At 39.1% G+C, this 24,245-nt stretch overlaps 1 protein-coding gene across 3 annotated transcripts in view; it reads right to left on the minus strand.

The window, feature by feature from the left end:
* Positions 1-24,245, minus strand: part of LOC130041987 (signal recognition particle subunit SRP54) — a 79,221-nt gene that overhangs the window by 53,705 nt on the left and 1,271 nt on the right. For 2 of the 3 annotated variants that reach the window (XM_056134312.1, XM_056134308.1), the window contains exons 2-5: positions 11,747-11,857; positions 9,202-9,293; positions 8,122-8,206; positions 346-450 (exon numbers count right to left, since the gene is read on the minus strand). In XM_056134312.1, the coding sequence (XP_055990287.1) occupies positions 346-450; positions 8,122-8,206; positions 9,202-9,293; positions 11,747-11,824 (360 nt within the window). In that variant the 5' untranslated portion in view covers positions 11,825-11,857. Of the gene's footprint in view, positions 1-345; positions 451-8,121; positions 8,207-9,201; positions 9,294-11,746; positions 11,858-20,041; positions 20,179-24,245 lie in introns of all 3 variants that reach the window. The other variant, XM_056134309.1, reaches the window with a different exon arrangement.

Genomic DNA, 24,245 nt, shown 5'->3' on the forward strand with positions numbered 1-24,245 from the left:
ACCACAGGGACTCCTATCTCCCAGCTCCACTGGGTGTAACTTTGCAGGTGTCCAGTAACACTGAACCACACATTCAGGCCTGAGCACTGAGCCATCAGACCTGCAATGTCAGGCTGACTCCTGCTGGGAGGGACTCCCTGCATCCTCAGAACTCTGCTGGGGAGGCTTATTTAAGTACAGTGGGTAGAGCCCTTGCTTATGGCCATTCAGGTTTGATGTCCAGTACTCTACAGTATGTCCCAAGCCTCGTCAGGAGTGATCTGAGTGCACTGCCAGGATTAAGCCTTGAGCTCTACTGGAAATGATCCTAAATATTCAAAAAGGAAAGAAGAAAGTAGTACTTACCTTCGAACAAGTTGTTGTTTTACCACTCCCTTGCAATCCAACAAACATAATGACATTCTGCTTTCCTTTAGTAGGTGTCCATGCTTTAACTCCAGGGTCTACAAGCTACAAGGCAAAAAGCAAATTAAGAATAAAATATGCTTAATTCAAGTCAATTTATCCTTATATTCAAAACCAAAATCCATCTCCTTCAAGTTAAAAAATTTTTTTTTTAGTTTCAGATCAACAAATGACAGTGCAAAATTTACTGCTGGTTCTATGCTCAGGGATCACCCCTGGTGGGCTCAGGGAACCAGGTGAGGTATTCAGAATCAAATCCAAGTCAGCTCTGTGCAACTCAAGTGCCTTACTTGCTATACTATCACTCTGGCCTCCCCCACAACTTTTAAATTATAAAGATAATTTAAGAACATTTTGATATAAAAGTTACCCATATGGGGCAGGAATGATCTCTGTGTGTAAAGCCAAGGAGTAAGTCCTAAGAACCATCAGGTATGGCCCCAAAACAAAAACAAAAAAGTCACCCACAATCCTATTAATCTTAAACAACCCACCTAATCCCTTCTCATGCAAGCAGTGAAATTTCACTGTCACTGTCCTCCCGTTGTTCATCAATTTTGCTCAAGCGGGCCCAGTAACATTGTGAGACTTGTTACTGTGTTTGGCATATCGAATACGTCACGGGGAGCTTGCCAAGCTTTGCCGTGTGGGCGAGATACTCTCGGTAGCTTGCTGGGCTCTCTGAGAGGGGCAGAGGAATCGAACTCAGGTCGGCCAAGTTGGCTGAGTGCAAGGCAAACGCCCTACCCGCTGTGCTATCACTCCAGCCCAGTGAAATTTAAGAATTTGAAACAATGCACTGTTGGGTCAGAGATATCTCAAAGGGATGCATGCACATACTCTGTATTGGGAAGTCCGGGTTCAATTTGTAGCACAGCATGGTCCCCTGAGTATTGCAGGGAGCAAACATCTCCCTACCCCATCTCCACATCAAGCATATTTAACCAGGTATGACCTGGTGCTGGGGATCAAACCCAGGTCTGCTGAGTGCAAGGAAAATGCCCTACCTGCTATACTATCACTCTGGCCCCTCAAAATATTTTAAAAATAAGCTTCAGTGTGACTAAAACATGAGACCAGTTTAAGCCAAGTGCATGATCTGTATCAGTTCTGTATAGGCCACAAATGAGTTTCAACTTTTCAAATAGTGACATTTGAAAAAAGCAAACCAGTAGCTAGGGAAACAGTACAGGACTTAGGGTGCTACAAGGCAGGGTTCAATCCCTAGCACCACATGACCTCCTGAGCATTGAAGAATGTAGCCCTGGAGGCCCTAGGAAATTGCTAAGTGTGGTTTAAAAGCCCCAAACACTGCTGGGTGGTTCTGGTTGTTCCTGGTACCACAAGGTTCAAGCAGAACCATCACTGGGTCCTAGCACTGGATCAAAAATGCAATTAGCATCACCAGGGATGGCCCTGGAGCCCTACTTGGGACACCAAAGTAAATATATTTTAATATTTTGTTACCCTTATTATTGACTCACCAATGATATCATTTTAACATGTCATCTCTTTTAAAAACGAATGAGGCATTTTGTATACCTTTTCCCCACACCAGGCTGGAGCGACAGCACAGCGGTAGGGCGTATGCCTTGCACGCAGCCAACATGGCTGACCCGAGTTCGATTCCTCCGCCCCTCTCTGAGAGCCCGGCAAGCTACCGAGAGTATCTCGCCCGCACGGCAGAGCCTGGCAAGCTCCCCGTGACGTATTTGATATGCCAGACACAGTAACAACAAAGTCTCCAATGGAGACATTACTGGACCCGCTCGAGCAAATCGACGAACAACGGGAGGGACTTTACCTTTACCATTGCCTTTCCCCACACCATCTCTGAATCTGGCATGTATCTGTACTTATAATACATCTCTCTTTGAACCACCCACATTCAAATGCTCCATAGCCATATGTGGCTAGTGGCTACCACACTAGAACAACACTTATCTTCATGCTCAATTTAACAAGTGTTTATGTACAAGCGGGGCTGGAGCGATAGCACAGTGGTAGGGCGTTCGCCTTACAAGCGGCCAACATGGCCGACCCGAGTTCGATTCCTCCGCCCCTCTCGGAAAGCCCGGCAAGCTACCGAGAGTATTCGATATGCCAGACACAGTAACAACAAAGTCTCCAATGGAGACGTTACTGGGCCCGCTCGAGCAAATCGACGATCAACGGGAGGGCCTTTACCTTTACCTTTTATGTAGAAGCACAATTACAAATTACATGTATGTGCCATAACGTACACAGCACATGTAATTCTCATGAAAACATTCTCATGTGAGATTTTTATATGAAAAAACTCTCCAGGTCACTTGAATGTTAAATTCTGCAATGCTGAAGACTTCTTATTCTATACAGTCTTATTATTCTATTGTATCTATAGAGAGGACGGTGAACACATGCTTTGCATGTAGGATGCCTGGGCTCAACCCCAAGCACTCGGCTTGGAAAAGTCGTTAAGCAACACCAGGTGAGGCTTGCCTACAATAAAAATTATACTTAGCAAACTAAGAAAAAATTAGCAATTTTCCAGACAGTAGAAAATTAAGGTTCATGAATACACAGTCATTAATCAAATAAAAGGCATTTTAAAAGTTCATTTAAAAAAAAGATAATTTCTGAGCCAGTTCTTTGGAGCTTGAAACCTGCACAGGTGGTCCTCACTTAATGTCTCTGATAGGTTCTTGAAAACTGCAACTTTAAGGGAATGTATAAGGAAGGCAAGTGCTCAAATAATTCTGTTCAATGTGGCTGGGTCATTTTTTTTCTCATCAACGCTGATGAAGAACATTATTCTCTACAGATATTCATTATGCATATGTTATTAATGCCACGAGTTAAGGTTCTAGATCAAAAGTTTGCATACTGTGTAAATAAAGTTTAACAGAACACTACTACAGTGTACTGTTCTAGTGCTACAATATACAATATAGCTGAGTAGTCGCAACAGACAGCAGCTCATAAATCAAATAGGGGAGCACATGCCGTGGCAATTCAAGGACCTCCTGGGTTCAATTCCTTGCACCACATGCAGGAGCTGCTCCTCTGCCTAAGCTGCAAACGTACTTGATATGAGCTGACTCCCCAGCAATAAAATAAGTCTTTTAAAGAAAGTGCATCCATACTAGGTAGCACTTAGTTCACAGAATCCATATCAGACTTGAATCTTGAGGAAAGGCATGTGGTAGAAAAGTGAGGAAAAGAAAAAATCTATGTATTTCTGTCCCAGGTATAGATTCAGACTTAAGCAAACTTGTGTAGTAGGTAAAAATCTATCTTAAAAATAAATTCTCCTTTCAGAGAGATAACAAAAGGGAATGCCCTGCCACAGAGGTAGGATGGGATTGGGGGATGGGGGGTGGGAGGGATACTGGGATCAGTGGTGGTGGAGAATGGGGACTGGTGGAGGGATGGGTATTCAATCATTGTATAACTGAAACCCAAGCACAAAATTTTTTAAGTCTACAACTGTACCTCATGGTGTTTCACTAATAAAAATTTAAGGAAAAAAATAAAACATTGCCAAAAAGAAAAAAAAATTTAAAAATAAATTCACTCCTTTTGCTCCAACACCCTTTCAGAACACAGATGACACCCTACATCTATCACTGACACTCTTGATCTGACAGCAGGACTACCCAGTTCTCTGTGACCATTTGAAACACGTTTTTAAAGATTTTATTAGTCTGTCTTCTCTTCCTTTTGCACCCAAGAATAGAAACACTAAACTAATTTTTAGTCTTGGGAGCCCATTTACAATGAAATTATTTGTAAATATTAGCTATCATATGTAACCAGAAACAATAATGAAGGTAGTATATTTTAATATTATATTTAAATCTATTACTCAACATTGCACTTTAGAAGGCAGCTATGCTCACTGCTATTCCACCAAAACCTATCTTGTACTTTTGAATCTTAGACTGATAGCAGGATTTTTATAATCATGAATTAATCTTTTAGAAATTACAGGTTTGATGAGTTACACATATCTCCATTGTTGACATACATCTAGTTTTATTATTTTTTTAAGGGTCCAAAAACCCTTTATTTATTTTGTTTTGTTTTGGCTTTTTTGTCACTCCCAGTGCCCACAGGTTACTCCTGGCTCTCAGGAATTACACCCGGCTTTGTGGACCATATCGGATGCCAGGGATGGAACCTGGGTTGGCTGCATGCAAGTCAAATGCACTCACTGCTGTACTATAGCTCTGACCCCCACATCTAGTATTTTTATTTGTTAACATCAATACTGATCCTATCAGAAAAATAAGTACTGGAATGATGTCAAACTCATAGTCAAGATACAAGTTTCCAACTTTTACTTGAAGACTTGAATTCTCCATTAACCACAGTATTGATCACTTGACATCTGGCTACTCATCGATTTGTTCGAGCGGGCGCCAATAACGTCTCCATTCGTCCCTGTCACGTGCTAGTGTAGCCCAATGGCGTCTGCTCATTCTAGGAGCATGAAGAGCCTCAAACCGATCGTTCGGGGTCTTGACGAAGAAGTCTGACCATCTCGTAGGTGGGCGGCCACGTGATCATTTGACGTCCCATGGAATCCAGTCGGTAATGGCTCTAGTCCAGTGGTCGTCTCCAAATCTCATTACATGCCCAGCCCATCTGATTCTCCAAATCTCATTACATGTCCAGCCCATCTGATTTTCAACACCTTGGCAAACGAGACCGTGCCTGATTCTTGATCGTTGACGGAGGTCAGAACTCCGGTTTCCTTCTCTCATTTGAGTGAAGCGTGATACTCCAAGCATAGCTCTCAATTCCTCTTTGGGAGACCCGAATAGCGTTCTCATCCTGTTTTCGTAGGGTCCAGGCCTCTGAGGCATATGTTATTGCAGAAAGAACAGTGGAATCAAAGAGATATGCTTAGAGCCGGAGTTTCTTCGTCCTCGTAGCTATTTCTTTGATGCTCCTGAAGGCGTTCCAAGCCGCTCTCTTCCTCCTGAACAGCTCAGGAGCCAGGTCATTCGTCATGTTGACTTCTCGACCTAGGTACACATAACTGTTGCATTCAGAGATGGTCGTTCCATTGAGAGCGAACACAACATCAGAAACGAGACTGAACGGCAGAGCCTAGCAAGCTATCTGTGGCATATTTGATATGCCAAAACCAGCAAACCACAGTATTATTTTCCTTAAAGTGACAGGCTCCCTTCACTTATTGTGGAGATGGTCTACCAAATGTCCAAGTGCAATTGCCACAGATTTTCTACTTGTTCAAGTAATAAATATAACTACTAGCTCCTTCACATAATAATGGTAGGGGGCTAGAGAGAAGGTACAGAGTTCAAGTGCTTGGCTTGCATGTGGCCAACACAGCAGAGGATTCCCTGAGCACTCCAAGGAGTGACCCCTGAGTACACAGGCAGGAGTAAAAATTTTTTTTCTCACTCTGTGTTGATTCAGGAAATAGATGAAAAGCAATTTGGAAATAATTTGAGAAGTCCTATATAGAGTTTAGAGATCAGACTGGAGTCTACCATTAACTAGCAGTTTCATCAACTGCAAACTGAGTGGAAAGTATGACTATACAAACCCAATGACTTCTTTTAGGCCTGAGTTTCTTTTCAACTAACCTAGAGGATAAACTGAAATGACAAACCATCTCAACTTCCAAAGTATAAATAAGCTGTTTGGAATCAAAGGAGTAAATAAAACAATATACAGAATGAAGGAAAAAAATATTCAGAGGTCACTTAGCAGATATCTGTTATTCTTTGAAATCAAAAATGTTAGTAATTCCTTCCTCTTTGTCTTTCTATCATTTTTGACTTAAGCGTATTTTTAATTTTTATTTAATATTTCATTTATTTATTTTTACTTTTTGGGTCACATCCTGTGATGCACTAGCAGTGCTCAGGGGACCAGATGGGATGCTGGGAATCAAACCAGGTCTGCCGCATGCAAGGCAAACGCCCTACCCCCTGTGCTATTTATTGCTCCAGCCCCTGCATACTTTTAAAGTGCTAGGATTTTCATCAGATTTTTATGACAGCCACAATAACATCATTTCTGTGAGGAAACAGAAAAGGACTTATTTTACTATCTGAAAAACAAAATTTTAAACAGTTTTCAAGGAGATTCTATAGTACACAATTAGCATTTGGCAAGTGTGACTATCTGCACAAAAGTAAGAGCTTCAATAGTAGGAGCTGGTATTAAAAGAAGATAAACTCAGAGAGGCCCTTCCATTAATCAATATGGAATGAAGTTTTACTTTTTTGTAACTTGGATTTGGCTTTTTTATTTTTCTTCTTTTTTTAAATTGAGGTACACTGTTTATATCTAACATGTTTCAGGACTGTTTCTTCACATCTCTTCAAAGGTAAGTTGTCATAGCACACTCATCATCAATGTGCCAAAATCACTTCACCAATGTCTGCTGAAACCTCTCCACTTCTGTTGTACGAACCAAATTAGCCTTTTTAGCTGTACTCAAAATTCTGCACCCAAAGTCTATATTAAAAATAGCTTTAGAAAAGCTAAAGGTCCTTTAATTTATTTCTGCTTGGGGAGGGGGGGGGGTCACACCTGGCTATGCTCGGGGTGGGGGGGTCACACTGGCTATGCTCAGGGTTTACTTCTGGCTCTGCACTTAAGAATCACTCCTGGGACTGGAGCAATAGCACAGCAGGGAGGGCGTTTGCCTTGCAAGCAGCGGACCCAGGTTCGATTCCCAGCATCCCATATGGTCCCCCAGGCACCGCCAGGAGTAACTCCTGAGTGCAGAGCCAGGAGTAACCCCTGAACACTACTGGGTGTGAACCCCCCCCCCCAAAAAAAGAAGAAGAAGAAGAAGAAGAATCACTCCTTGAAGGACCATATATGGTGCTAGGAATTGAACTTGAGTGAACCACATACAAGGCAAGCGCCCTACCAGATGTACTATTGATCAGGCCTCCCATTTATTACTTAACAAGGTAAATATTACATAAAAATATAAAGTATTCTGGGGGGCAGAGTGATAGTATAGGGGTTAAAGGCTTGCCCTGTATGTGGCTGACTCTGGTTCAATCCACAGTATTCCATAAGGTTCCCTGAGCACTGTCAGAAGTGATCCCTAAGCACAGAGTCAGGAGTAGTAAGCCCTGATCACTGTAGGGTGTGGCCTAAACCTCGGCCTCCCTCAACCCCCAATACATAAATACACACATGAAATAAATTTTGGTTTTGATTTTGGGACTATCTTCAGGGCTTACTCAAGGCTCTGCACTCAGAAATCACGCCTGACATGCTCAGGGACCAAATATAATGGCAGGGATCAAATCTGGGTCAGCCCTATACAAAGAAAGTGCTCTATAAAGCTGTACTATCTCTCTGGCCTGATAAGTGAAATACGTGGGGAAAAAATAAAGATTCCTGTCTGCAGTACTTATGTATTTTTTAAGTTAGTGGTTTACAGAGAACCATACCACAATTTTAATATACTTTTTTGTTTTGAATTTTTTAATCAAATCACCATGAATTTCAAAGTTACAAAATGTTTATGATTGAGTTTCAGGCAACAACGCTCCAACACCAATCCCTTCACCAGTTCACTATCCTCCACAATACCAGCAGTTTCCCTTCTGCTCCCAGCCTGCCTCTCTGGCAGGCACTTTTCCCCTCCCCCACTATTGTCCTAGTGTCCCCTTCCCTAATTTATTTTCCCACCCCTGCCCTAGTGAAAAGCTTTGATATACTTTTTTTTACCTTCACAAGTTCTTTAAATACAGCATGCTGAATCATTTTTCTTTTGTTAAGACCAGATGCCATTTCTTCAAGATCAATAGCAGACCTTCACAGTGGTGGTGATTTGCAGTTAGAAGAGAGAAAAATCAGTTAAAACACTAAAGAACACTAAAGAAAAAAAGGTTTGGCACCAAAACTATGTAAGCATGGTCAACATTCATATTAACAGTCTTCTAATTAATATACATATAGATACAACAGATCCAAGCCAAAAGTTTAAACTCAAAGCCATAAGGAATTTTCTATTAAGTATTAGACTTTGGCTAGTTGATTTCTTTTTTGCTTTATTTTTACTTTGGTTAGTTTTTAAAAACTTTTTTTTAAAAAATCTAGACATTAATTTGTCCTATCTTTGTAAACTATTATTTTTTTTCTTGCACCTTCTATACTTTATACCTGACAGAAAATAGTTCTTTCTCTAGTATAAAATGCTTAAATGCTAAGAGTTCTACATTTATTATGCACCAAAACAAAACAAAAATGGAGGGATGGCCTATGCATGACAAGGGCCAGAATTCAAGCAGTTAATTGAGTTGCCCTGTATTATTTCATCTGCCTTGTCCTAGTGAGAGCTTCTTCCAATGAATACAATAACTGAGACCACACACATCACTCCTTCATTCAATATGAACAAAGAAACCAAAAAAGGAGACAAAAAAGAGTGTAATTCTCCAATAGTAAAGGAGGCTGATTAATGTCATTTTAGTCTGAAAAGGATAAAATGGCACTATTTTTCTATGAAGAATCTGAGCAGTTAGAAGCCTTTTTTATAATAAAATATACAGTATGATTAAATCCATCCAAATAAAAAAGTAAAATGGAAAAAATCCACAAATAATGAAAGCCACATGTACTCTTTTCTTAGAACCATCATTATGGAAGCATTCTATACATATATTCTTCCAACATATAAATTCTGTTCTTTTCAGTGCTATACAACAGAAAATGTTTCGTTATATAGCAGACTTTTCCAATTAGCCCACCAACTTAGTAAATTGAATTCAGTTTTGCCTGTTTTTTTACCTGATTAATTTTACTTACTTTACATTTTCTCTTAGTTGCTTTACTAGTTTAATATTAACATCTGCTTCCAATAATGCTGTACATACTTCTTTTAACATAGCATTTAATACCTGTAAATAAGTAAAAGTTTTAAATATCTAGTGTATCATTTTAATCATATAAAAGCCATGGCTGAACAATCATCTTCTACTACCATGGTCCCTTAAGAACAATACTACACTATTGGGGGAAAAAGTTTTCAAGTTCTTAGATAATCTTACTAAATGTTAATCATTCTGCTAAATCAAGATCTTTCATTTTGCTTTTTACAACAGTATTACCATAATTTTATTCAAAGATTGAAAACAATACCAAAACAGTAAAGATAATAAATGAACAAAAATAAAGTTCCCTCACAATAAATATGGTCATTGAAATTTTCTCTATCATAGAACAGTTTCCTGTTGCTGATCCACTATATTTGATTAACTGGGCTGCCAAGAAAAATGTAACAAAAGAAAAAACTATTCCTACCTAGCAAGTTTATTTTACTCACAATAGAGATATAAATGCTGTAAAAGGAAATCATACTCTACTGATAAGTATCATCACATATTTATTGAGTCAGAAGGCTCTGCAGTTGAAAGGCAATAAACGACGAAGTATTTAAGAAAATATGAGGCTTTAATTGCTCATGCAATAACTGTTTTCATACCAGAACGTAAATCTCCGAAAAGGAAAGGTTCTTTTTTTTTTCACTGCTACATCTTTGATGCTGACAAAAATGTGCGAAAACACAAGCCCTTGAATACTTCTTAAATGAATTCTAATTGTCAACTCTCTTCATATATCCTACAGAGGCTTACAGATTTCTTTATCCCTCATTAAAGGGGTCTACAAAAAACATAAGTTATCTTTCACTACACAGATTTCTCCTTGTTAGTTCCCTAGCAGCAAAATACCAAGAGCAGAGAAACTGCCCATTCAAGAAACAGCAGTATCCTACTTCCCACCAAGCTCCTCTTCCAGTTTTCTTCCTTCACTACACATACAAACAGCATAATGGTTATATAACAGGGAAACCTGTTTAAAAAGATGTTGTTTTGATTCTGAATTTCGAAGACCAAACAATTATTTGAATTATGATTTATTACTTAATAATAAATATTAAATGAAAAACTAGGAAAAGAATTTTAATCCTAGCTCTTCCAATAAACATGTGAAACTGACTTTCTGTTGATGATAAATGAGAGGTTGTACTAGACAAGATCAAAGATAGTCCCAGAACTATTTAATTCTATTAGCATATTGAGTGTTAGAGAATTTATAGGGAAAAAATACAGATGTTCAAACTTCTAAGTTAGAAAGTACCTTCCATTCATTTATTTATCCTTCAAGCCATCTTCTAAGTTAAATGCTATTATATACTAAGGAACTGGAAATTCATATCATATAGGTGAGATGCTAAACAAGGTCTTCTGTCACTGTCACTGTTCTCCCGTTGTTCATCAATTTGTTAGAGTGGGCCCAGTAACGTCTCCATTGTGACACTTATTTCTGTGTTTGGCATATCGAATACGTCACTTGGGGAGCTTGCCAGGCTTTGCTGTGCGGGCGAGATACTCTCGGTAGCTTGTCAGGCTCTCTGAGAGGGACGGAGGGATCAAACTTGGGTCGGCCATGTAGGCCGCTTGCAAGGCCAATGCCCTACCTGTTGTGCTATTTCTCCAGCCCAAACAAGGTCTTGTAAAAACCAATTATTTTTCCATTAGTTCCACAAAACATAAACCCGTATTTTTAGGGTAAAACAATTTTTTTCAATTTATAAACCATTAAGATACAATGCATAGAATAAAAGAGAAATATCTTAAACCTAAAGCTATAAAGTTAGAAGGAAGAGTATTTCAGATAAAATATGAGAATACCAAATAAAGGTACCAGCTTACACAAATCTACCAAAAACAACACAACAACAACAAAAAACCAAGTAGAATTTCATGGAAAATAATCAAAGAAGTCAAAATTAAACTAGTTGTCTTTTTTCTTTTTTTGGGGGTGGGGGGGAGGGTTACTAGTGATCTAACCAAATCCTAACACAAAGAAGGCAAACATGTTTGCAATGAGCCACATCCCTGTTCCCCCAATGAATAAAAATCAAGAGGAGAGATATCGGAATGTAGCACAATGGTAGTGCACATGCATTGCATGTATGAGGCCCTGGGTTTGATCACCCAACAAGAAAAAAGGTAAACCTCAAGGAAAATGATCAGATAGGGACAAGAAGGAAAACAACATGATACTTAAATTAGTTCTATGTCAAGAGAGAAAGCAAAAGTTTAATCTATAAAACAGCCATTTTCACAAAACAAAGTATAAAAGTTTTAAATGTATCACAAATGTGTTTTGTAATTTTTTAATAAGCTGAAATTAGTAAGACTTAAAACTTATTTTTCAAAGTATTATCTAATATTTGTAGTTCTAGGTTTCATCTATAGACATTACATCCATATTAAAATAAGCATACAAATTACTAATAATCCAATTCTCCAAGGCTTGTGATGTGAGATTATAATATTCCACATACCTCTTCATTGATGATGGTGGCATTGCTCAGTGAGCGTAATGCTGAGGTTATTTTTCTCCCAAGGTCTGCTAGTACCATCTTGAAGGTTTTAAGATGTGATTACAAGAAAATCTAGGTAGGAAAACATTAAAAAAAAGTAATTGGAAAACAACACTGTCAGAATAAAAACTTCTAAAAAAGGCTAAGTTTAAATTAAAGTACTACAGTTATTAGATACTGTAGCTTTAACTTCTACAGCCTCAACCTACATTTTCAGTTCTGCAAGTCTGGACCTTAAATAGGTACAAAAGTTGCTGTGGTTAAAATTTACCTTTTTAATGAAGTCATGAAATTTACATACAAGTGGTACTACATGGAAAGTATTATGCTAAGTGAAATGAGTCAGAAAGAGAGGGACAAACAGAAAGATTGCATTCATCTGGGGAAAATCACGGTCACGGTCCTCCCATTGTTCATCGATTTGATCGAGCAGGCCCAGTAACATCTCCATCATGAGATTTGTTGTTACTGTGTTTGGCATATCGAATACGTCACGGGTAGCTTGCCAGGCTCTGGCGTGCGGGCGAGATACTCTCGGTAGCTTGCCGGGCTCTCTGAGAGGGGCGGAGGAATCGAACTCGAGTCAGCCATGTTGGCTGCGAGCAAGGCAAACGCCCTACCGCTGCTGTGCTATAGCTCCAGCCCCTGGGGAAAATAAAGTAACAAAATAGGAGACTAACACCCAAGAGTGGCCGAGATTAGTACCAGGAGATTTACTCCATGGCTTGGAGGCCAGCCGCACACGCTAGGGGAAAAGGCAGCTCAGATAGAGAAGGGAGCACCAAATAAAGGGTGTTGGGAGGATCCTCCCAGGATGGGAGACGCATGCTGAAAGTAGACTATAGACCAAACACGATTGCCACTCAATGCCTCTTTTGCAAAGCATAGCACCCAAAAGGAGAGAACAAAAGGGAATGCCCTGCCACTGAGGTAGGGTGGGATGCGGGTTTGAGGGTGGGAGGGATACTGGTATCATTGGTGGTGGAGAATGGGCACTGGTGGAGCAATCGATCATTGTATACATGAAATCCAAGCACAAAAATTTGTAAGTCTACAACTGTACTTCATGGTGTTTCACTAATACAAATTAAAAAAACAATTTACCTTTTTAAATACTTCACTGAAACATTCTACATGAATTCCAAATGTAACATATCAGATAATATGCTTTAATAAAACAGTAGCACAACCTCAGATCTGTTCTCATTTTGGACATACATGTGAATATAAGTAACATGCATAATATTCATTTTTAATGACAAGACTAGGATCTCTGAGTGCTCAAGGAAAGGCTATCAGTACACAGCAAGAAGGTAGCAATCTGCAACCCATGAAGTGTTCTTCACTAAATACCAAATCTTCTACCACTTTGATCTAGAACTTTGATCCAGCCCTCCAGGACAGTGAGAAATAAATCCACTGTATGGTCACGGTCCTCCCATTGTTTATCGATTTGCTCGAGCGGGCCCAGTAACGTCTCCATCATGAGATTTCTTGTTACTGTGTCTGGCATATCGAATACGTCACGGGGAGCTTGCCAGGCTCTGCCGTGCAGGCGAGATACTCTCGGTAGCTTGCCGGGCTCTCCGAGAGGGGCGGAGGAATCGAACTCAGGTCGGCCATGTTGGCTGCGTGCAAGGCAAACGCCCTACCGCTGTGCTATCGCTCCAGCCCAAATCCACTGTATGAAGTTTCAAAAAAAATTTTTTTCTGAGAAAAAGGTTTCATGTAAAGCATAATTAACAGTATTGTAAATTATGTCACCTCAATAAGGTAAAGATAAAGGAAAAGGCCCTCCCGTTGATCATCGATTTGCTCGAGCGGGCCCAGTAACGTCTCCATTGGAGACTTTGTTGTTACTGTGTTTGGCATATCGAATACGTCACGGGGAGCTTGCCAGGCTCTGCCGTGCGGGCGAGATACTCTTGGTAGCTTGCCGGGCTCTCCGAGAGGGGCGGAGGAATCGAACTCGGGTCGGCCATGTTGGCTGCGTGCAAGGCAAACGCCCTACCGCTGTGCTATCGCTCCAGCCCGTCACCTCAATAAAAGTGATAAAAAAGAAAAGTAAAATTTCTATCCTGGGGGCCAGAGATATAGGACAGGAAATAAAGAGCTTGCCTTGTATGCAGCTAACCCTAGTTGAATCTCCAGCACACTTATGATGTGGCCCCTGTCCCTGCTTTCCCCTCCTCACCAAATACCAGTCACCAGAAGTGACTCCTGAGTACAGAGTCACAAACAGCTCCTGAGCACTGCTGGGTGTGTGTGTGTGTGTGTGTGTGTGTGTGTGTGTGTGTGTGTGTTGGGGGATGGGGGGCGGAAATCTCCATCTAGAAATATGGTGTCATTTAACTATATTAAGGAGCTCTGCAAACTACTTTGATTCAAGTTCCTAAGTGAAATAGTTTTAGTCACTAGAGTCACTTAGCCCCACATACACACACATTACCTTGCTTCATTCTTCTAATGAACAAGAGGTATATTACTGGGGGTATGGCGCCGCCAGCAGGTCAATCTGTACCTGTGAGACGAGTGCATCAGCACCCTGATGGCACCTTCAGACTTCCAGATACCCCAGAATTGTTGCTGTGCCTTTGGCCAGACCCCAAAAACTTGGGGCAAAGTTTACCAAGAAAGTAAATGGCCAAAAGCTAGGTATGTGGGAGACACACCCACAAACCACTTCGGGTTCAGCTATATAATTGGAGGCATGGCCTCTCTGGTTCCTGATCAAACTGCTTAAGGGCCATAATCCCAGAGACTCAGAAACAAATCTCAAGACCCAAGGGCTTTTGGGAGAAATGCATCTGGTTCCTGCAGTAGGTTACTGGCACCAGGCCAACCCAGGTGGGAATAGGTTTCGTGCCTTGGCCTGTTCCCCTTGGTGGTCCAGTGGTGGCCATCCTCCAGAGGCCACTGGTCAGTCAGGTTTGGGCCTGCAGTGATGAGACACGTGGGGCCTCACGGGATGGGAGTGGAGCCGGCCCTTTCCTCTCCACCCCAACAAGACCCCAAGTTGCTGCCCATGACCGGCCTCTATGGTTCCTGATCAAGCTGCTTAACGGCCATGTTCCCAGAGACTCAGGAACAAATCTTGGAACCCAGCAGGTTTGGGCAGAAATCCCTCCAGAATTAAGTGTTAAAATTTCAGAATTTCAAAATTGTGCGGCCACTACTGCAGCCACGCAACATCATATGTTATTTTAACCAGCAATAGAACACAAATTATCTACTGTTGCCTTTTCAGCAGATCTGAGCGGTGGGGTAAAATCCCAAATAATAATGGTGGGTCTGGTGTCAAAATACTGAATGTGATCAAAGTAGAGAGAGAGTGAATAATGTGGAAATCATCTGCCCCACAGGTAGGGGAGGGTGTGGGAAGGGGGTATACTGGGGTTTTTGGTGGTGGAGAATGGGCACTGGGGAAGGTACGGGTGTTTTATTGTATGACCAAGACTTAAATTTTAACACTTAAACCCAAAAGCTTTGTAACTGCTTTCACGGTGATTCAATAAATAAAATTATAAAAAAAAAAGAATGCAGAGCCGGGAGAAACCTCTGTGCATCGCTGGGTGTGACCCAAAAAGCAAAGCAGTTAAAACTTAAATCATGGGGCTGGAGTGATAGCACAGTGGGGAGGGCGTCAACCTTGCACACAGCCAACCATAGCACAGCGGTAGGGCGTGTGCCTTGCACGCAGCCAACATGGCCTACCCGAGTTCGATTCCTCTGCCCCTCTCGGAGAGCCCGGCAAGCTACGGAGAGTATCTCGCCCGCACAGCAGAGCCTGGCAAGCTCCCCGTGACGTATTCGATATGCCAAACACAGTAACAACAAAGTCTCCAATGGAGATGTTACTGGGCCCGCTCAAGCAAATCGACGAACAACAGGAGGGCCTTTACCTTTACCTTTATAAAAAAAGAAAAAAAAAAGTAAGGTGGAATTCATGCCCAATTCATTCAGCTAATCAGTGGCTGAATAAATAGCAGTACTCCTACATTAAAAAAAAAGAGGTATATTACTAATCTTTGTATACATGAAGTAAACCTTTCCAACATTGCAATATTAAATGTATCTATTAACACAAGTCAGGATACAAGGGCTCAGGATTGCTAAGATAAGCAAATATGGCTTGTTGTCTTTGCCATCAAGTTTTTTAATCTACCAGCTGGTAAGATACAGCATACAAATATTGAGACAATTTATCTCTTTTTAAGCTGGGACATTCTTTTTTTTTCTTGCTTTCAGACTCAAAGAAAAATCAGCTTTTTCTGGGTCTCAAGCCTGCCATCCTTCAGACTGGCGCTAGGTGTTCAGCTTGCCAACTAACCACGTGGCTTCTGGGATTTGGTAGCTTCCAGGATCACATGAATGAGCTAATTATGTATAGTACATTTTCTCTCTCTCTCTCTCTCTCTCTCTCTCTCTCTCTCTCTCTCTCTCTCTTTCTCTCTCTCCCCCCTCTTCTCTCTCTCTCTATTCTCTCTCCCTCTCTCACAGACATATACACACAGACACACACACACTCTCTCACACTCACATATACCTTATTAGTTCTATTTCTAAGGATAATCCTGACTAATACCAGTAAAGAACTAGTTCAAAGGTTCAAAGGTAGCGATAAAAAGTGTATAGTCAACCGCCAGTGATTATTTTTGAAAGAAACTGAAGAAAGAAAAAATAGCCACAATTGAACACAACAGGCTTTATTTAAAAGGTTAAGCATGACCTGATCCTGAAACCTGGGTAAAATTTGGATGAACAGAAAAATAAAGTCGAAAGAATTTTTTTTTAAGAAGGTGTAATGACATAAGCAGAGAGACAACAGGGAAAAGTCTAGGTCAGACTTATGCCCTACTGTATTTTATTTTCAGATTATAATTTGGATAAAACATTCTGGCAGGGGACTGGGCAATATAGTTTTAGGGAAATGCTCGTTCTCAGGGCTCTGAAAATCAACTTATCAATCATGGGTCGGAGAAATAGCACATGTTTTGCACATAGGAGCCTCTGATTTGATCCCCAACACTCATGGTCCCTTACCATTAGCAGGAGCAACTACCGAGAGACAAGCATCACCAAGTGTAGCTCAAAAGCAGACAAAAGAAGACATAGGTAAATTATCCAATATATGCAATATTAGCGGAAATGTTTGTTAAAACTGCTTGGGTAACTTTTTCATGCTAATCTAATTTAGCTGGCCAGGACTACTTACACTAGTTCATGTCTATAGAGGCTAGAAGAGATTTTCAAAAAGAGAAACAAGATGGTAAAGGAGCTGAGTCATTCAACATAAGGCAAGTAGAGAGATAAGGAGTCAAAGAAAAAGAGGGAGAAATGCACTCAAGAGCCTCTAACTAACAAAGTGATATTCCATCTCTAATTAATTAAACACACTTCCACTGGAATAAAATCTGACCATTTAAAAATCTTAAAAATAACTAACAACAATTGATGACATCGGGAAAAAAGGTGCTTACCATTATTTTATAATAATATGGTTACTTTATGCTGAAAGAACAACATCATAAAAACATCTGAAACTTGTAATTTCTTATCCCATATTTGTATTATTGCTTATGGAAATATTCTCAGTTAATAACTAAGATTTAGTTGTTTCATTCATCTTTTACCACTGTTCTCAGTAGTGACATAATCCTAATTATGACACCACAATTAACTTTTTTAGAAATCATGTCATAAAAAGATCAGCTTCAATTTTAAAAAGATGTATTAGATGTTCTTAAAAGTACCATCTATGGGGGCTGAAGAGATAGCACAGTGGGTAGGGCGTTTGCCTTGCATGTGGCCAACCCAGGTTCGATTCCCAGCATCCCATACGGTCCCCTGAGCACTGCCAGGAGTAACTCCTGAGTGCAGAGCCAGGAATAACCCCTGTGCATCGCCAGGTGTGACCCAAAAAGCAAAAAAAAGAAAAAAAAATAAATAAAAACCAATCTATTCTCCACATACTAACTAGCTCTTTAATGAAAAAACAAAAACCAACTGGGAAGTTTTTTACCATGTTTTCCTAAAAGTACCTATTGACAGCATTTTTTGAAATATATTTGCCTAAAAACAGAAAGTTTCAATAGAGAAATAATATCTACTATACCTTTTATTTCCCATTTCACAGAGGTCAAATTCTCAGAGTGAACCCCAAAATACTGACACTACTCTCTCTCTCCTTTCTGCTCTCCCTCAGACCTCCCTCCTCTGCTTACCTCTCTTCCCATCTTTTACTCAGTCTTTCTCTTCTCCATTCCCTCCCTCCCTTTATTTTAATCACCTCTTTGGTATTGCTGTTAGTATTTCTACCTACAGATGGCCTTAGCTCATGCTCCTCCTCTGGCTGACAACAGTTCCTTCCTTATCAATTAGCTGCAGAGGTACTTGCTCTTGTCTTTCTCTCTCTCTTTTCTTTCTTCCTTTCCTTTCCCCTTCCTTCCTTCCTTCCTTCCTTCCTTCCTTCCTTCCTTCCTTCCTTCCTTTTTGGTGGGGAGGGGAGGCAGGGAAGAAGAGGAGGGGTTGGGACGACAAAAGGAGTGCTGACAATCTACACATGTTGCTAGCTGGTACTATGCCAAGGTCAAGTGGTACCTTGGATGGAACCTAGGTCTCTTACATAGGAAACAAGAGCCCTAGCCCTTTGAGCTATCTCCCCGGCCCCAAGATGCAATACCTTAACAAGGTCTTCCCCAGTCATTTTTCTAAAGCTGCCACTCTCCCATTTGATTTCCTCATAGTTCTAATATCAACATTTTTTGTAGTTTTATTGAAATAATACTGATAATGCAGTTTACTTTTTGTTTTGGACCACACTCAGCTGTGTTCAGGGCTTATTCCTAATCCATGTTGAGAGATCACTCCTGGTAGTACTCCTGGTAGTACTCAGTGCTAGGGACAGAACCAAGGTCAGCTATGTGCAAGGCAAGTGCCCTACCTGCTGTACTATGTCTCCAGACCAATATATTACTTTGTAGTGTTTGTGGTTCATAATCCCCCAACAGAAATATAATCTCATGAGAATAGGGATTTTTGTCTCTTTTGCTCTCTCCTATCACCTCTGAATTTCATCTGTCCTCAGTCTTATATGGTAAACCCTCAATAAAAACTTAACTTTGAGGGGCTAGATAGATAGTACAGGGGGTTAGGTTCTTGCCTTGCAAGTGGCCAACCCTAGTTCAATTCTTTGTACCACATACGGTCCCAAAGCACCACCAAGAGTAATTCACAAGGAATACGAGGTGTGCCCCCCAAAAGCAAAAATCAGTAAACTCTGAGTGAGCAATATATTTAAGTTCTTAAGGAAAAAAGCAAAACCATGAAACCAAAGTCATGACAGAACCTACAAAAATCTCAAGGAAACAAAATTAAAATCAATGACTATGTAATTGACATTATACAGATTAATATTCATTTGCCCTCATAACTTTTCAGAAATTTGTTATAGAGCATTTCACAAGAATTTTAAAAATTAACTTTATAGTTCTACTATGCACATTAAAATGCAAAACTTATGTTTAATAGCTAACACTGCCCAATTGGAGTAATTTACCACTCAAACACACTCAAAATTCTCTCAGCTATCTAAAACAATTTCTAGAGGGAGGAATCTACTTAGATAAGGCTGTTGGAAAGATAAAAGATTATTGTGTAGTACTTCATAGTTTAATATCTATTATCTCATTCTACCTTCACACTAATTTTTGGTGCATGTGCCTGGGATTGAAAAAGGGTTTTCATAAATGTGAGACACGACCCTGACTGATGAGTTATGTTCTAGACTACCAATGTTATGATATAAGTAGGTTAGGAAATACAGGGACAAAGGCAAAATGACTTCCTGAAGTCCCTTTGGGTATGAAATTTTAGGTTTAAGAGCACTGCTTCCCAAAGCAGTGGATGGATGGAAAAAGTGATTAAAAAAAAAAAAAAGGCCAAATAAGTTAGGGAACCTTTGTTCCACAGCATGAGCAATAGCTTAGGCAAAGCAACCTATAAATTCCAGGAAGACATTTAACTTTTATAAGAAATCGTATTTTGAAAGCAAAGATACTTATTTCTTTTTCATGGGAAAGTGACTGCAATATCCAGAGAGAACTTAAAAGTACCAATGCAATCAGGATACACAAGCACCAATCTTGGCCCAAGTCACACATACTCCTAACAACTAGAACTTGTGAAGTAATGCAAACAGGCTCAAGTTTGGGGTGCTCTAAGTATGGCAAGCACAGGGCCAGGTATCATACTCACCTACTGCAGTGTGAAGTACTGGAAAGAGCATGGGCTTTGGAGTCTGACAGACTTGGATTCAAATCCCAGCTCTATTACATACTGGTTGTGTTACTTTGGGCAAGTTACTTAATCTCTCTGAGCCTCACTTTCCTCACCTGCAAAATGGAGATAATACATTACCAAGGAAATTACCCTGGAGGGCTATTGTGAGGATTAAATGAGAAAATAAATATTGTGTGGATGTATCTAATATATTAACTATCTCCTTCCTTTGCTGAAATGATACCAACTGGATCTCCCTACATTATTTGAAAATGTGAATAAACTGTAAATTTTCAAAAGTGCCTATATCATAACTCAGGAACTACCCTTGGGGAAGGGTATCCATTATAATTATCTAAGAATTATTCAACAGAAACTGGAGTGTCCAAACAGCCATTTTCTCTACATAAACGACTATAGAAGTCCCCACAGAATTTTGTCTTATCGAAAACTGTATAATACATTCTACTGATTAGAGACCCAAATCCTATTACAACAAAATCCTATTTAAAAACAATCTCAGAACCTCATAGCTCCAGTCAGTAACTAACTTATTGGATCAACATTAGAATGAAAGTCTATACAATATTATTTTCAAGTAATAATCTTTAGAAAAATCACTCTAACATTATATACTTACATATGAACTAGTCAATGTTCCATAACTAATTCATGATTTCCTAGCATAACACTAAGTAATACTGAATTTTGCATAGCATGTATATTGTCTAGGATCACAGAAAAGTTAACCAAATGGGAAAAATATTTAATTTGGTAAGATTACTATATTTGAATAATTACTTTAAAGTTAATTATGGTTTAAATTTAGGAATTATTTTTATCCAGAATCTACTTAGTCCTCCAAGGAAATAATTTATCTAATTTAAGTTTTATGATTACTAAAGGATGTTCATTGTAAAAATTCAAGCATTATAGAAGTGTAAGGTAGAAAACATAATTCCCCTAGCTTATTCCCCTTGAACTTGGTAACTACGAATAATAATTTGATACAAATTTGATACAAAGCTTTCATTTATTAAAGCTTTAATCCTGTAGATTTAATTTTTTAAATATAAAAACCAAGCAAGGTTTTATAAAAATTATGGCTGTAGGGGATAAAGAGGGAAGCAGAAATAAGGTAAATTATTTCTTAAATGTGCTAATGCCTAAAATACTCTAGAAGTAGAATGCAAAACTATATGCATATGTATTATCTTTTTAATCTATAAATTATAAACAAAAAAATGACATTAGTCACCAGGGAAATATAAACCAGAGGTTCACTAAGATTATCACTTCACACACACTAAAACAGATGTAATAAAAAAAACAAGATAATAAGAGTTAGTAGAAATACAGAAGAAGCAGAATCTCTGTGCACTGCCTGTGTGAATGGAAATGCTGTAGTCTTCTGGAAATAATCTGACAATTCCCCAAAACTTGAAACTCTGAGAGATCCAGCAATTCCACTTCAAGGTACATCCAAAGTACCTAAATTCACACTACTTGTTCATGGGTAGTGACTCAAGGGAACAGATCAAAGACTGGGGTCCCTGAGTTCCATCCCAGGCAGGTACAGCCCAGTAGACCCCAAGCACCACTGGGGAGGCCCCATAAAAATAAAACTTACACAAGGATGCTAATTGTCAACATTAACCATGGTAGCCAAAAAAAAAAAAAAAAAAACACCCAAAAAACGAAAGCTGGGGCCAGAGAAGTAGTGATGTGGCCTAAAAAGTAAAACGAAACAAACAAAAGTAAAAAGTGAAAATAATCCAAACATCCTTCAACTGGTAAAGAGGTACATAAAAATGTGGTAAACCAACTAGGAAACAGAAGGTGATCTTAATGATACGAAATAAAGTACTACAAGGGCTTAATGGCTCCAGGATGAAATATAACAATATTCACACACTTTCCTCTAAGAATACTTTATTGGATTAATTTTCAGTAGATCATTCGTAACAAGAATACAAAATTAATTGTTTAGGGTCTGCTTTGGGGGGGGACACGATTTGAGATTTGAAGTAGAAACATTTGAAATATGGTGGTGGGAAGATGCAATAGTGGTAGGACTGGTGTTCGAATATTAAATGTAATGAATTATTGGGAACAACTTTATAAAAATTAAAGAAAGTACTGATACATGCTATAAAATAAATGACTTTTGGGAGTTGGTTTTTGTTTTTAGGCCACACCCGACTGTGCTCAGAGCTTACTGTGGGTTGTGCACTCATAGATCACTACTGGCAGTGGCTTGAGGACCATATGGATGCTAGGACTGAACCTGAGCCAGCAGTGTGCAGGTCGAGCATCTTAACCTGCTGTACAATATTGCTCTGGCCCCAAAATGAATGAATCTTGGAAACATTATGCTAAGTGAAAGGAGCCAATGACATATTTTAAAATTCCGTTAATATGAAATGCCTAGAAGAGACAAATCTAGAGACAGAAAATGGATAGTTGGAGAAAATAAGGAGAGTTGGTCAATATGTATTTGGTTTGTCTATAATGTAATAAAAATGTTCTCAAACTGATTGTGGTAATAAGTGCATAATTGTAAATAAATTAAATTGTACACTTTAAGAAAATTTGGGATGTGAATTTCATCTTGATAAAATTATTAGAAAATAATTTTTGTGACCTCTGGATGGTGATATCATTTTAATTTTATATCTTTTAGTACTTTTCAACTTTTTGTACTAAAAATATAATTTCTTAAATCAAGGGAAAAAATAATTATTCTCAAGTGCTTGTAAGAACTAGACTCTTTTTCCATTTTTTGGGCCACAGCCAGAAATGCTTAGGCATTATTCCAGGCTCTACAGTCAGGAATTATTCCTGATGGTGCTCAGGGGGTTCATATGGGATGCCCGGGATTGAGCCTGGGTCTACAGAGTGCAAAGCAAGCGCCCTACAAGTGTACTAATGCTCCACTTCGTACCCCTCATGCTTGTGAGAATTAAAGTGATATACTAGGTGTTGAAATGGAGAGGCAACTTGTATTCAATTACATTTTTATTCATCAACAACGCACTGTGTGCTTTAAGAATTGTCCTAGCATGAGAAACTTTTAACTCCAATAAATTACAGCAATTTAACAAAGACTTCTATATTAACTTCAGAAGATAGAGTAATCATCAAACTACCACTAATTTCCTTGCTTTAGTTTTGTACCAATGACTACATTAAGTTATGTCAGGAAATTGTCTTTTCAGTTAAAAAAAAAATTGCAAATTTAAAACTCACTCTACTTCGGAAAGGGAGTTTTGGGGTCACATCCAATGGTACCCACAGGTTATCTCTAACTCTGTGCTCAAGGAAAGGACTAACCCATTACCCAGAACCTATTGGACCTAATGAGTAAATACTATGGAGAATAAAGGAGAAACAAATGCAAAGATGAATATAGGGAACTCCAGTTTAAATGTCCAGCAATGCCATTAACGAATGAATGGAACCATAAAGGGAAGTTGGTTTGAATGTTAACAGAGAAAAAAGTTCAATGAACTTTAAAAATGATTTGTGAAGTGTTACTACTTAAGTTAGGTATTGAATACACAAAAACTGAAAATATAAATATGTATTACAACTAGAAAGAAGTTCATACTCAAAAACAGAATAGCAGTCACTGCTTTTACACATGTTTCTGTAATAATGGGGAAAAGAGAGAGAAAATAAGTGGAGATAGAAAGTTTGTCTTTGCATCTATTGGTTTTGAAGAAATTAAAGAACGCTAACTCTTCTACGATACAAGCTACTTAAAAAGATGAAGAACTGGTTGATGTAAAAAAATAATGGCCTGGAAGTCATTGATGAAGAGGAGAGAAGAAAAAGCTATGAAAGACCATCTCTGTGAGAGCAAATGTCAAAGGATTAAAGGATCTAAAGTAAAAAGAGACTCAACTAAAAGCAAGAAAAATCAAATGGACTAAACCCTTTAGTAATTATCTTTCAAAGGCATACAGATGTCAGTCTTTAAAACCAAAACAAAACAAAAAAAAGCTATTATTTATGCTTATCATTCCAATGGCAGGTGAAGTTCCAGAAATCTGGAAGGCCTAAGGATGCTTTTACAAAACACTTTGTATTCACTCAGATAACACTAGTTTTCTAATTTTTTGTTGTTTGTTGTGACTTTTTGGAGAGCACACCAGGCCATGTTAAAAGCTAATTCCTG

Source organism: Sorex fumeus, unplaced genomic scaffold (genome assembly GCF_029834395.1).
Source record: "Sorex fumeus unplaced genomic scaffold, SorFum_2.1 ptg000098l, whole genome shotgun sequence".
NCBI classification, from domain to species: domain Eukaryota; kingdom Metazoa; phylum Chordata; class Mammalia; order Eulipotyphla; family Soricidae; genus Sorex; species Sorex fumeus.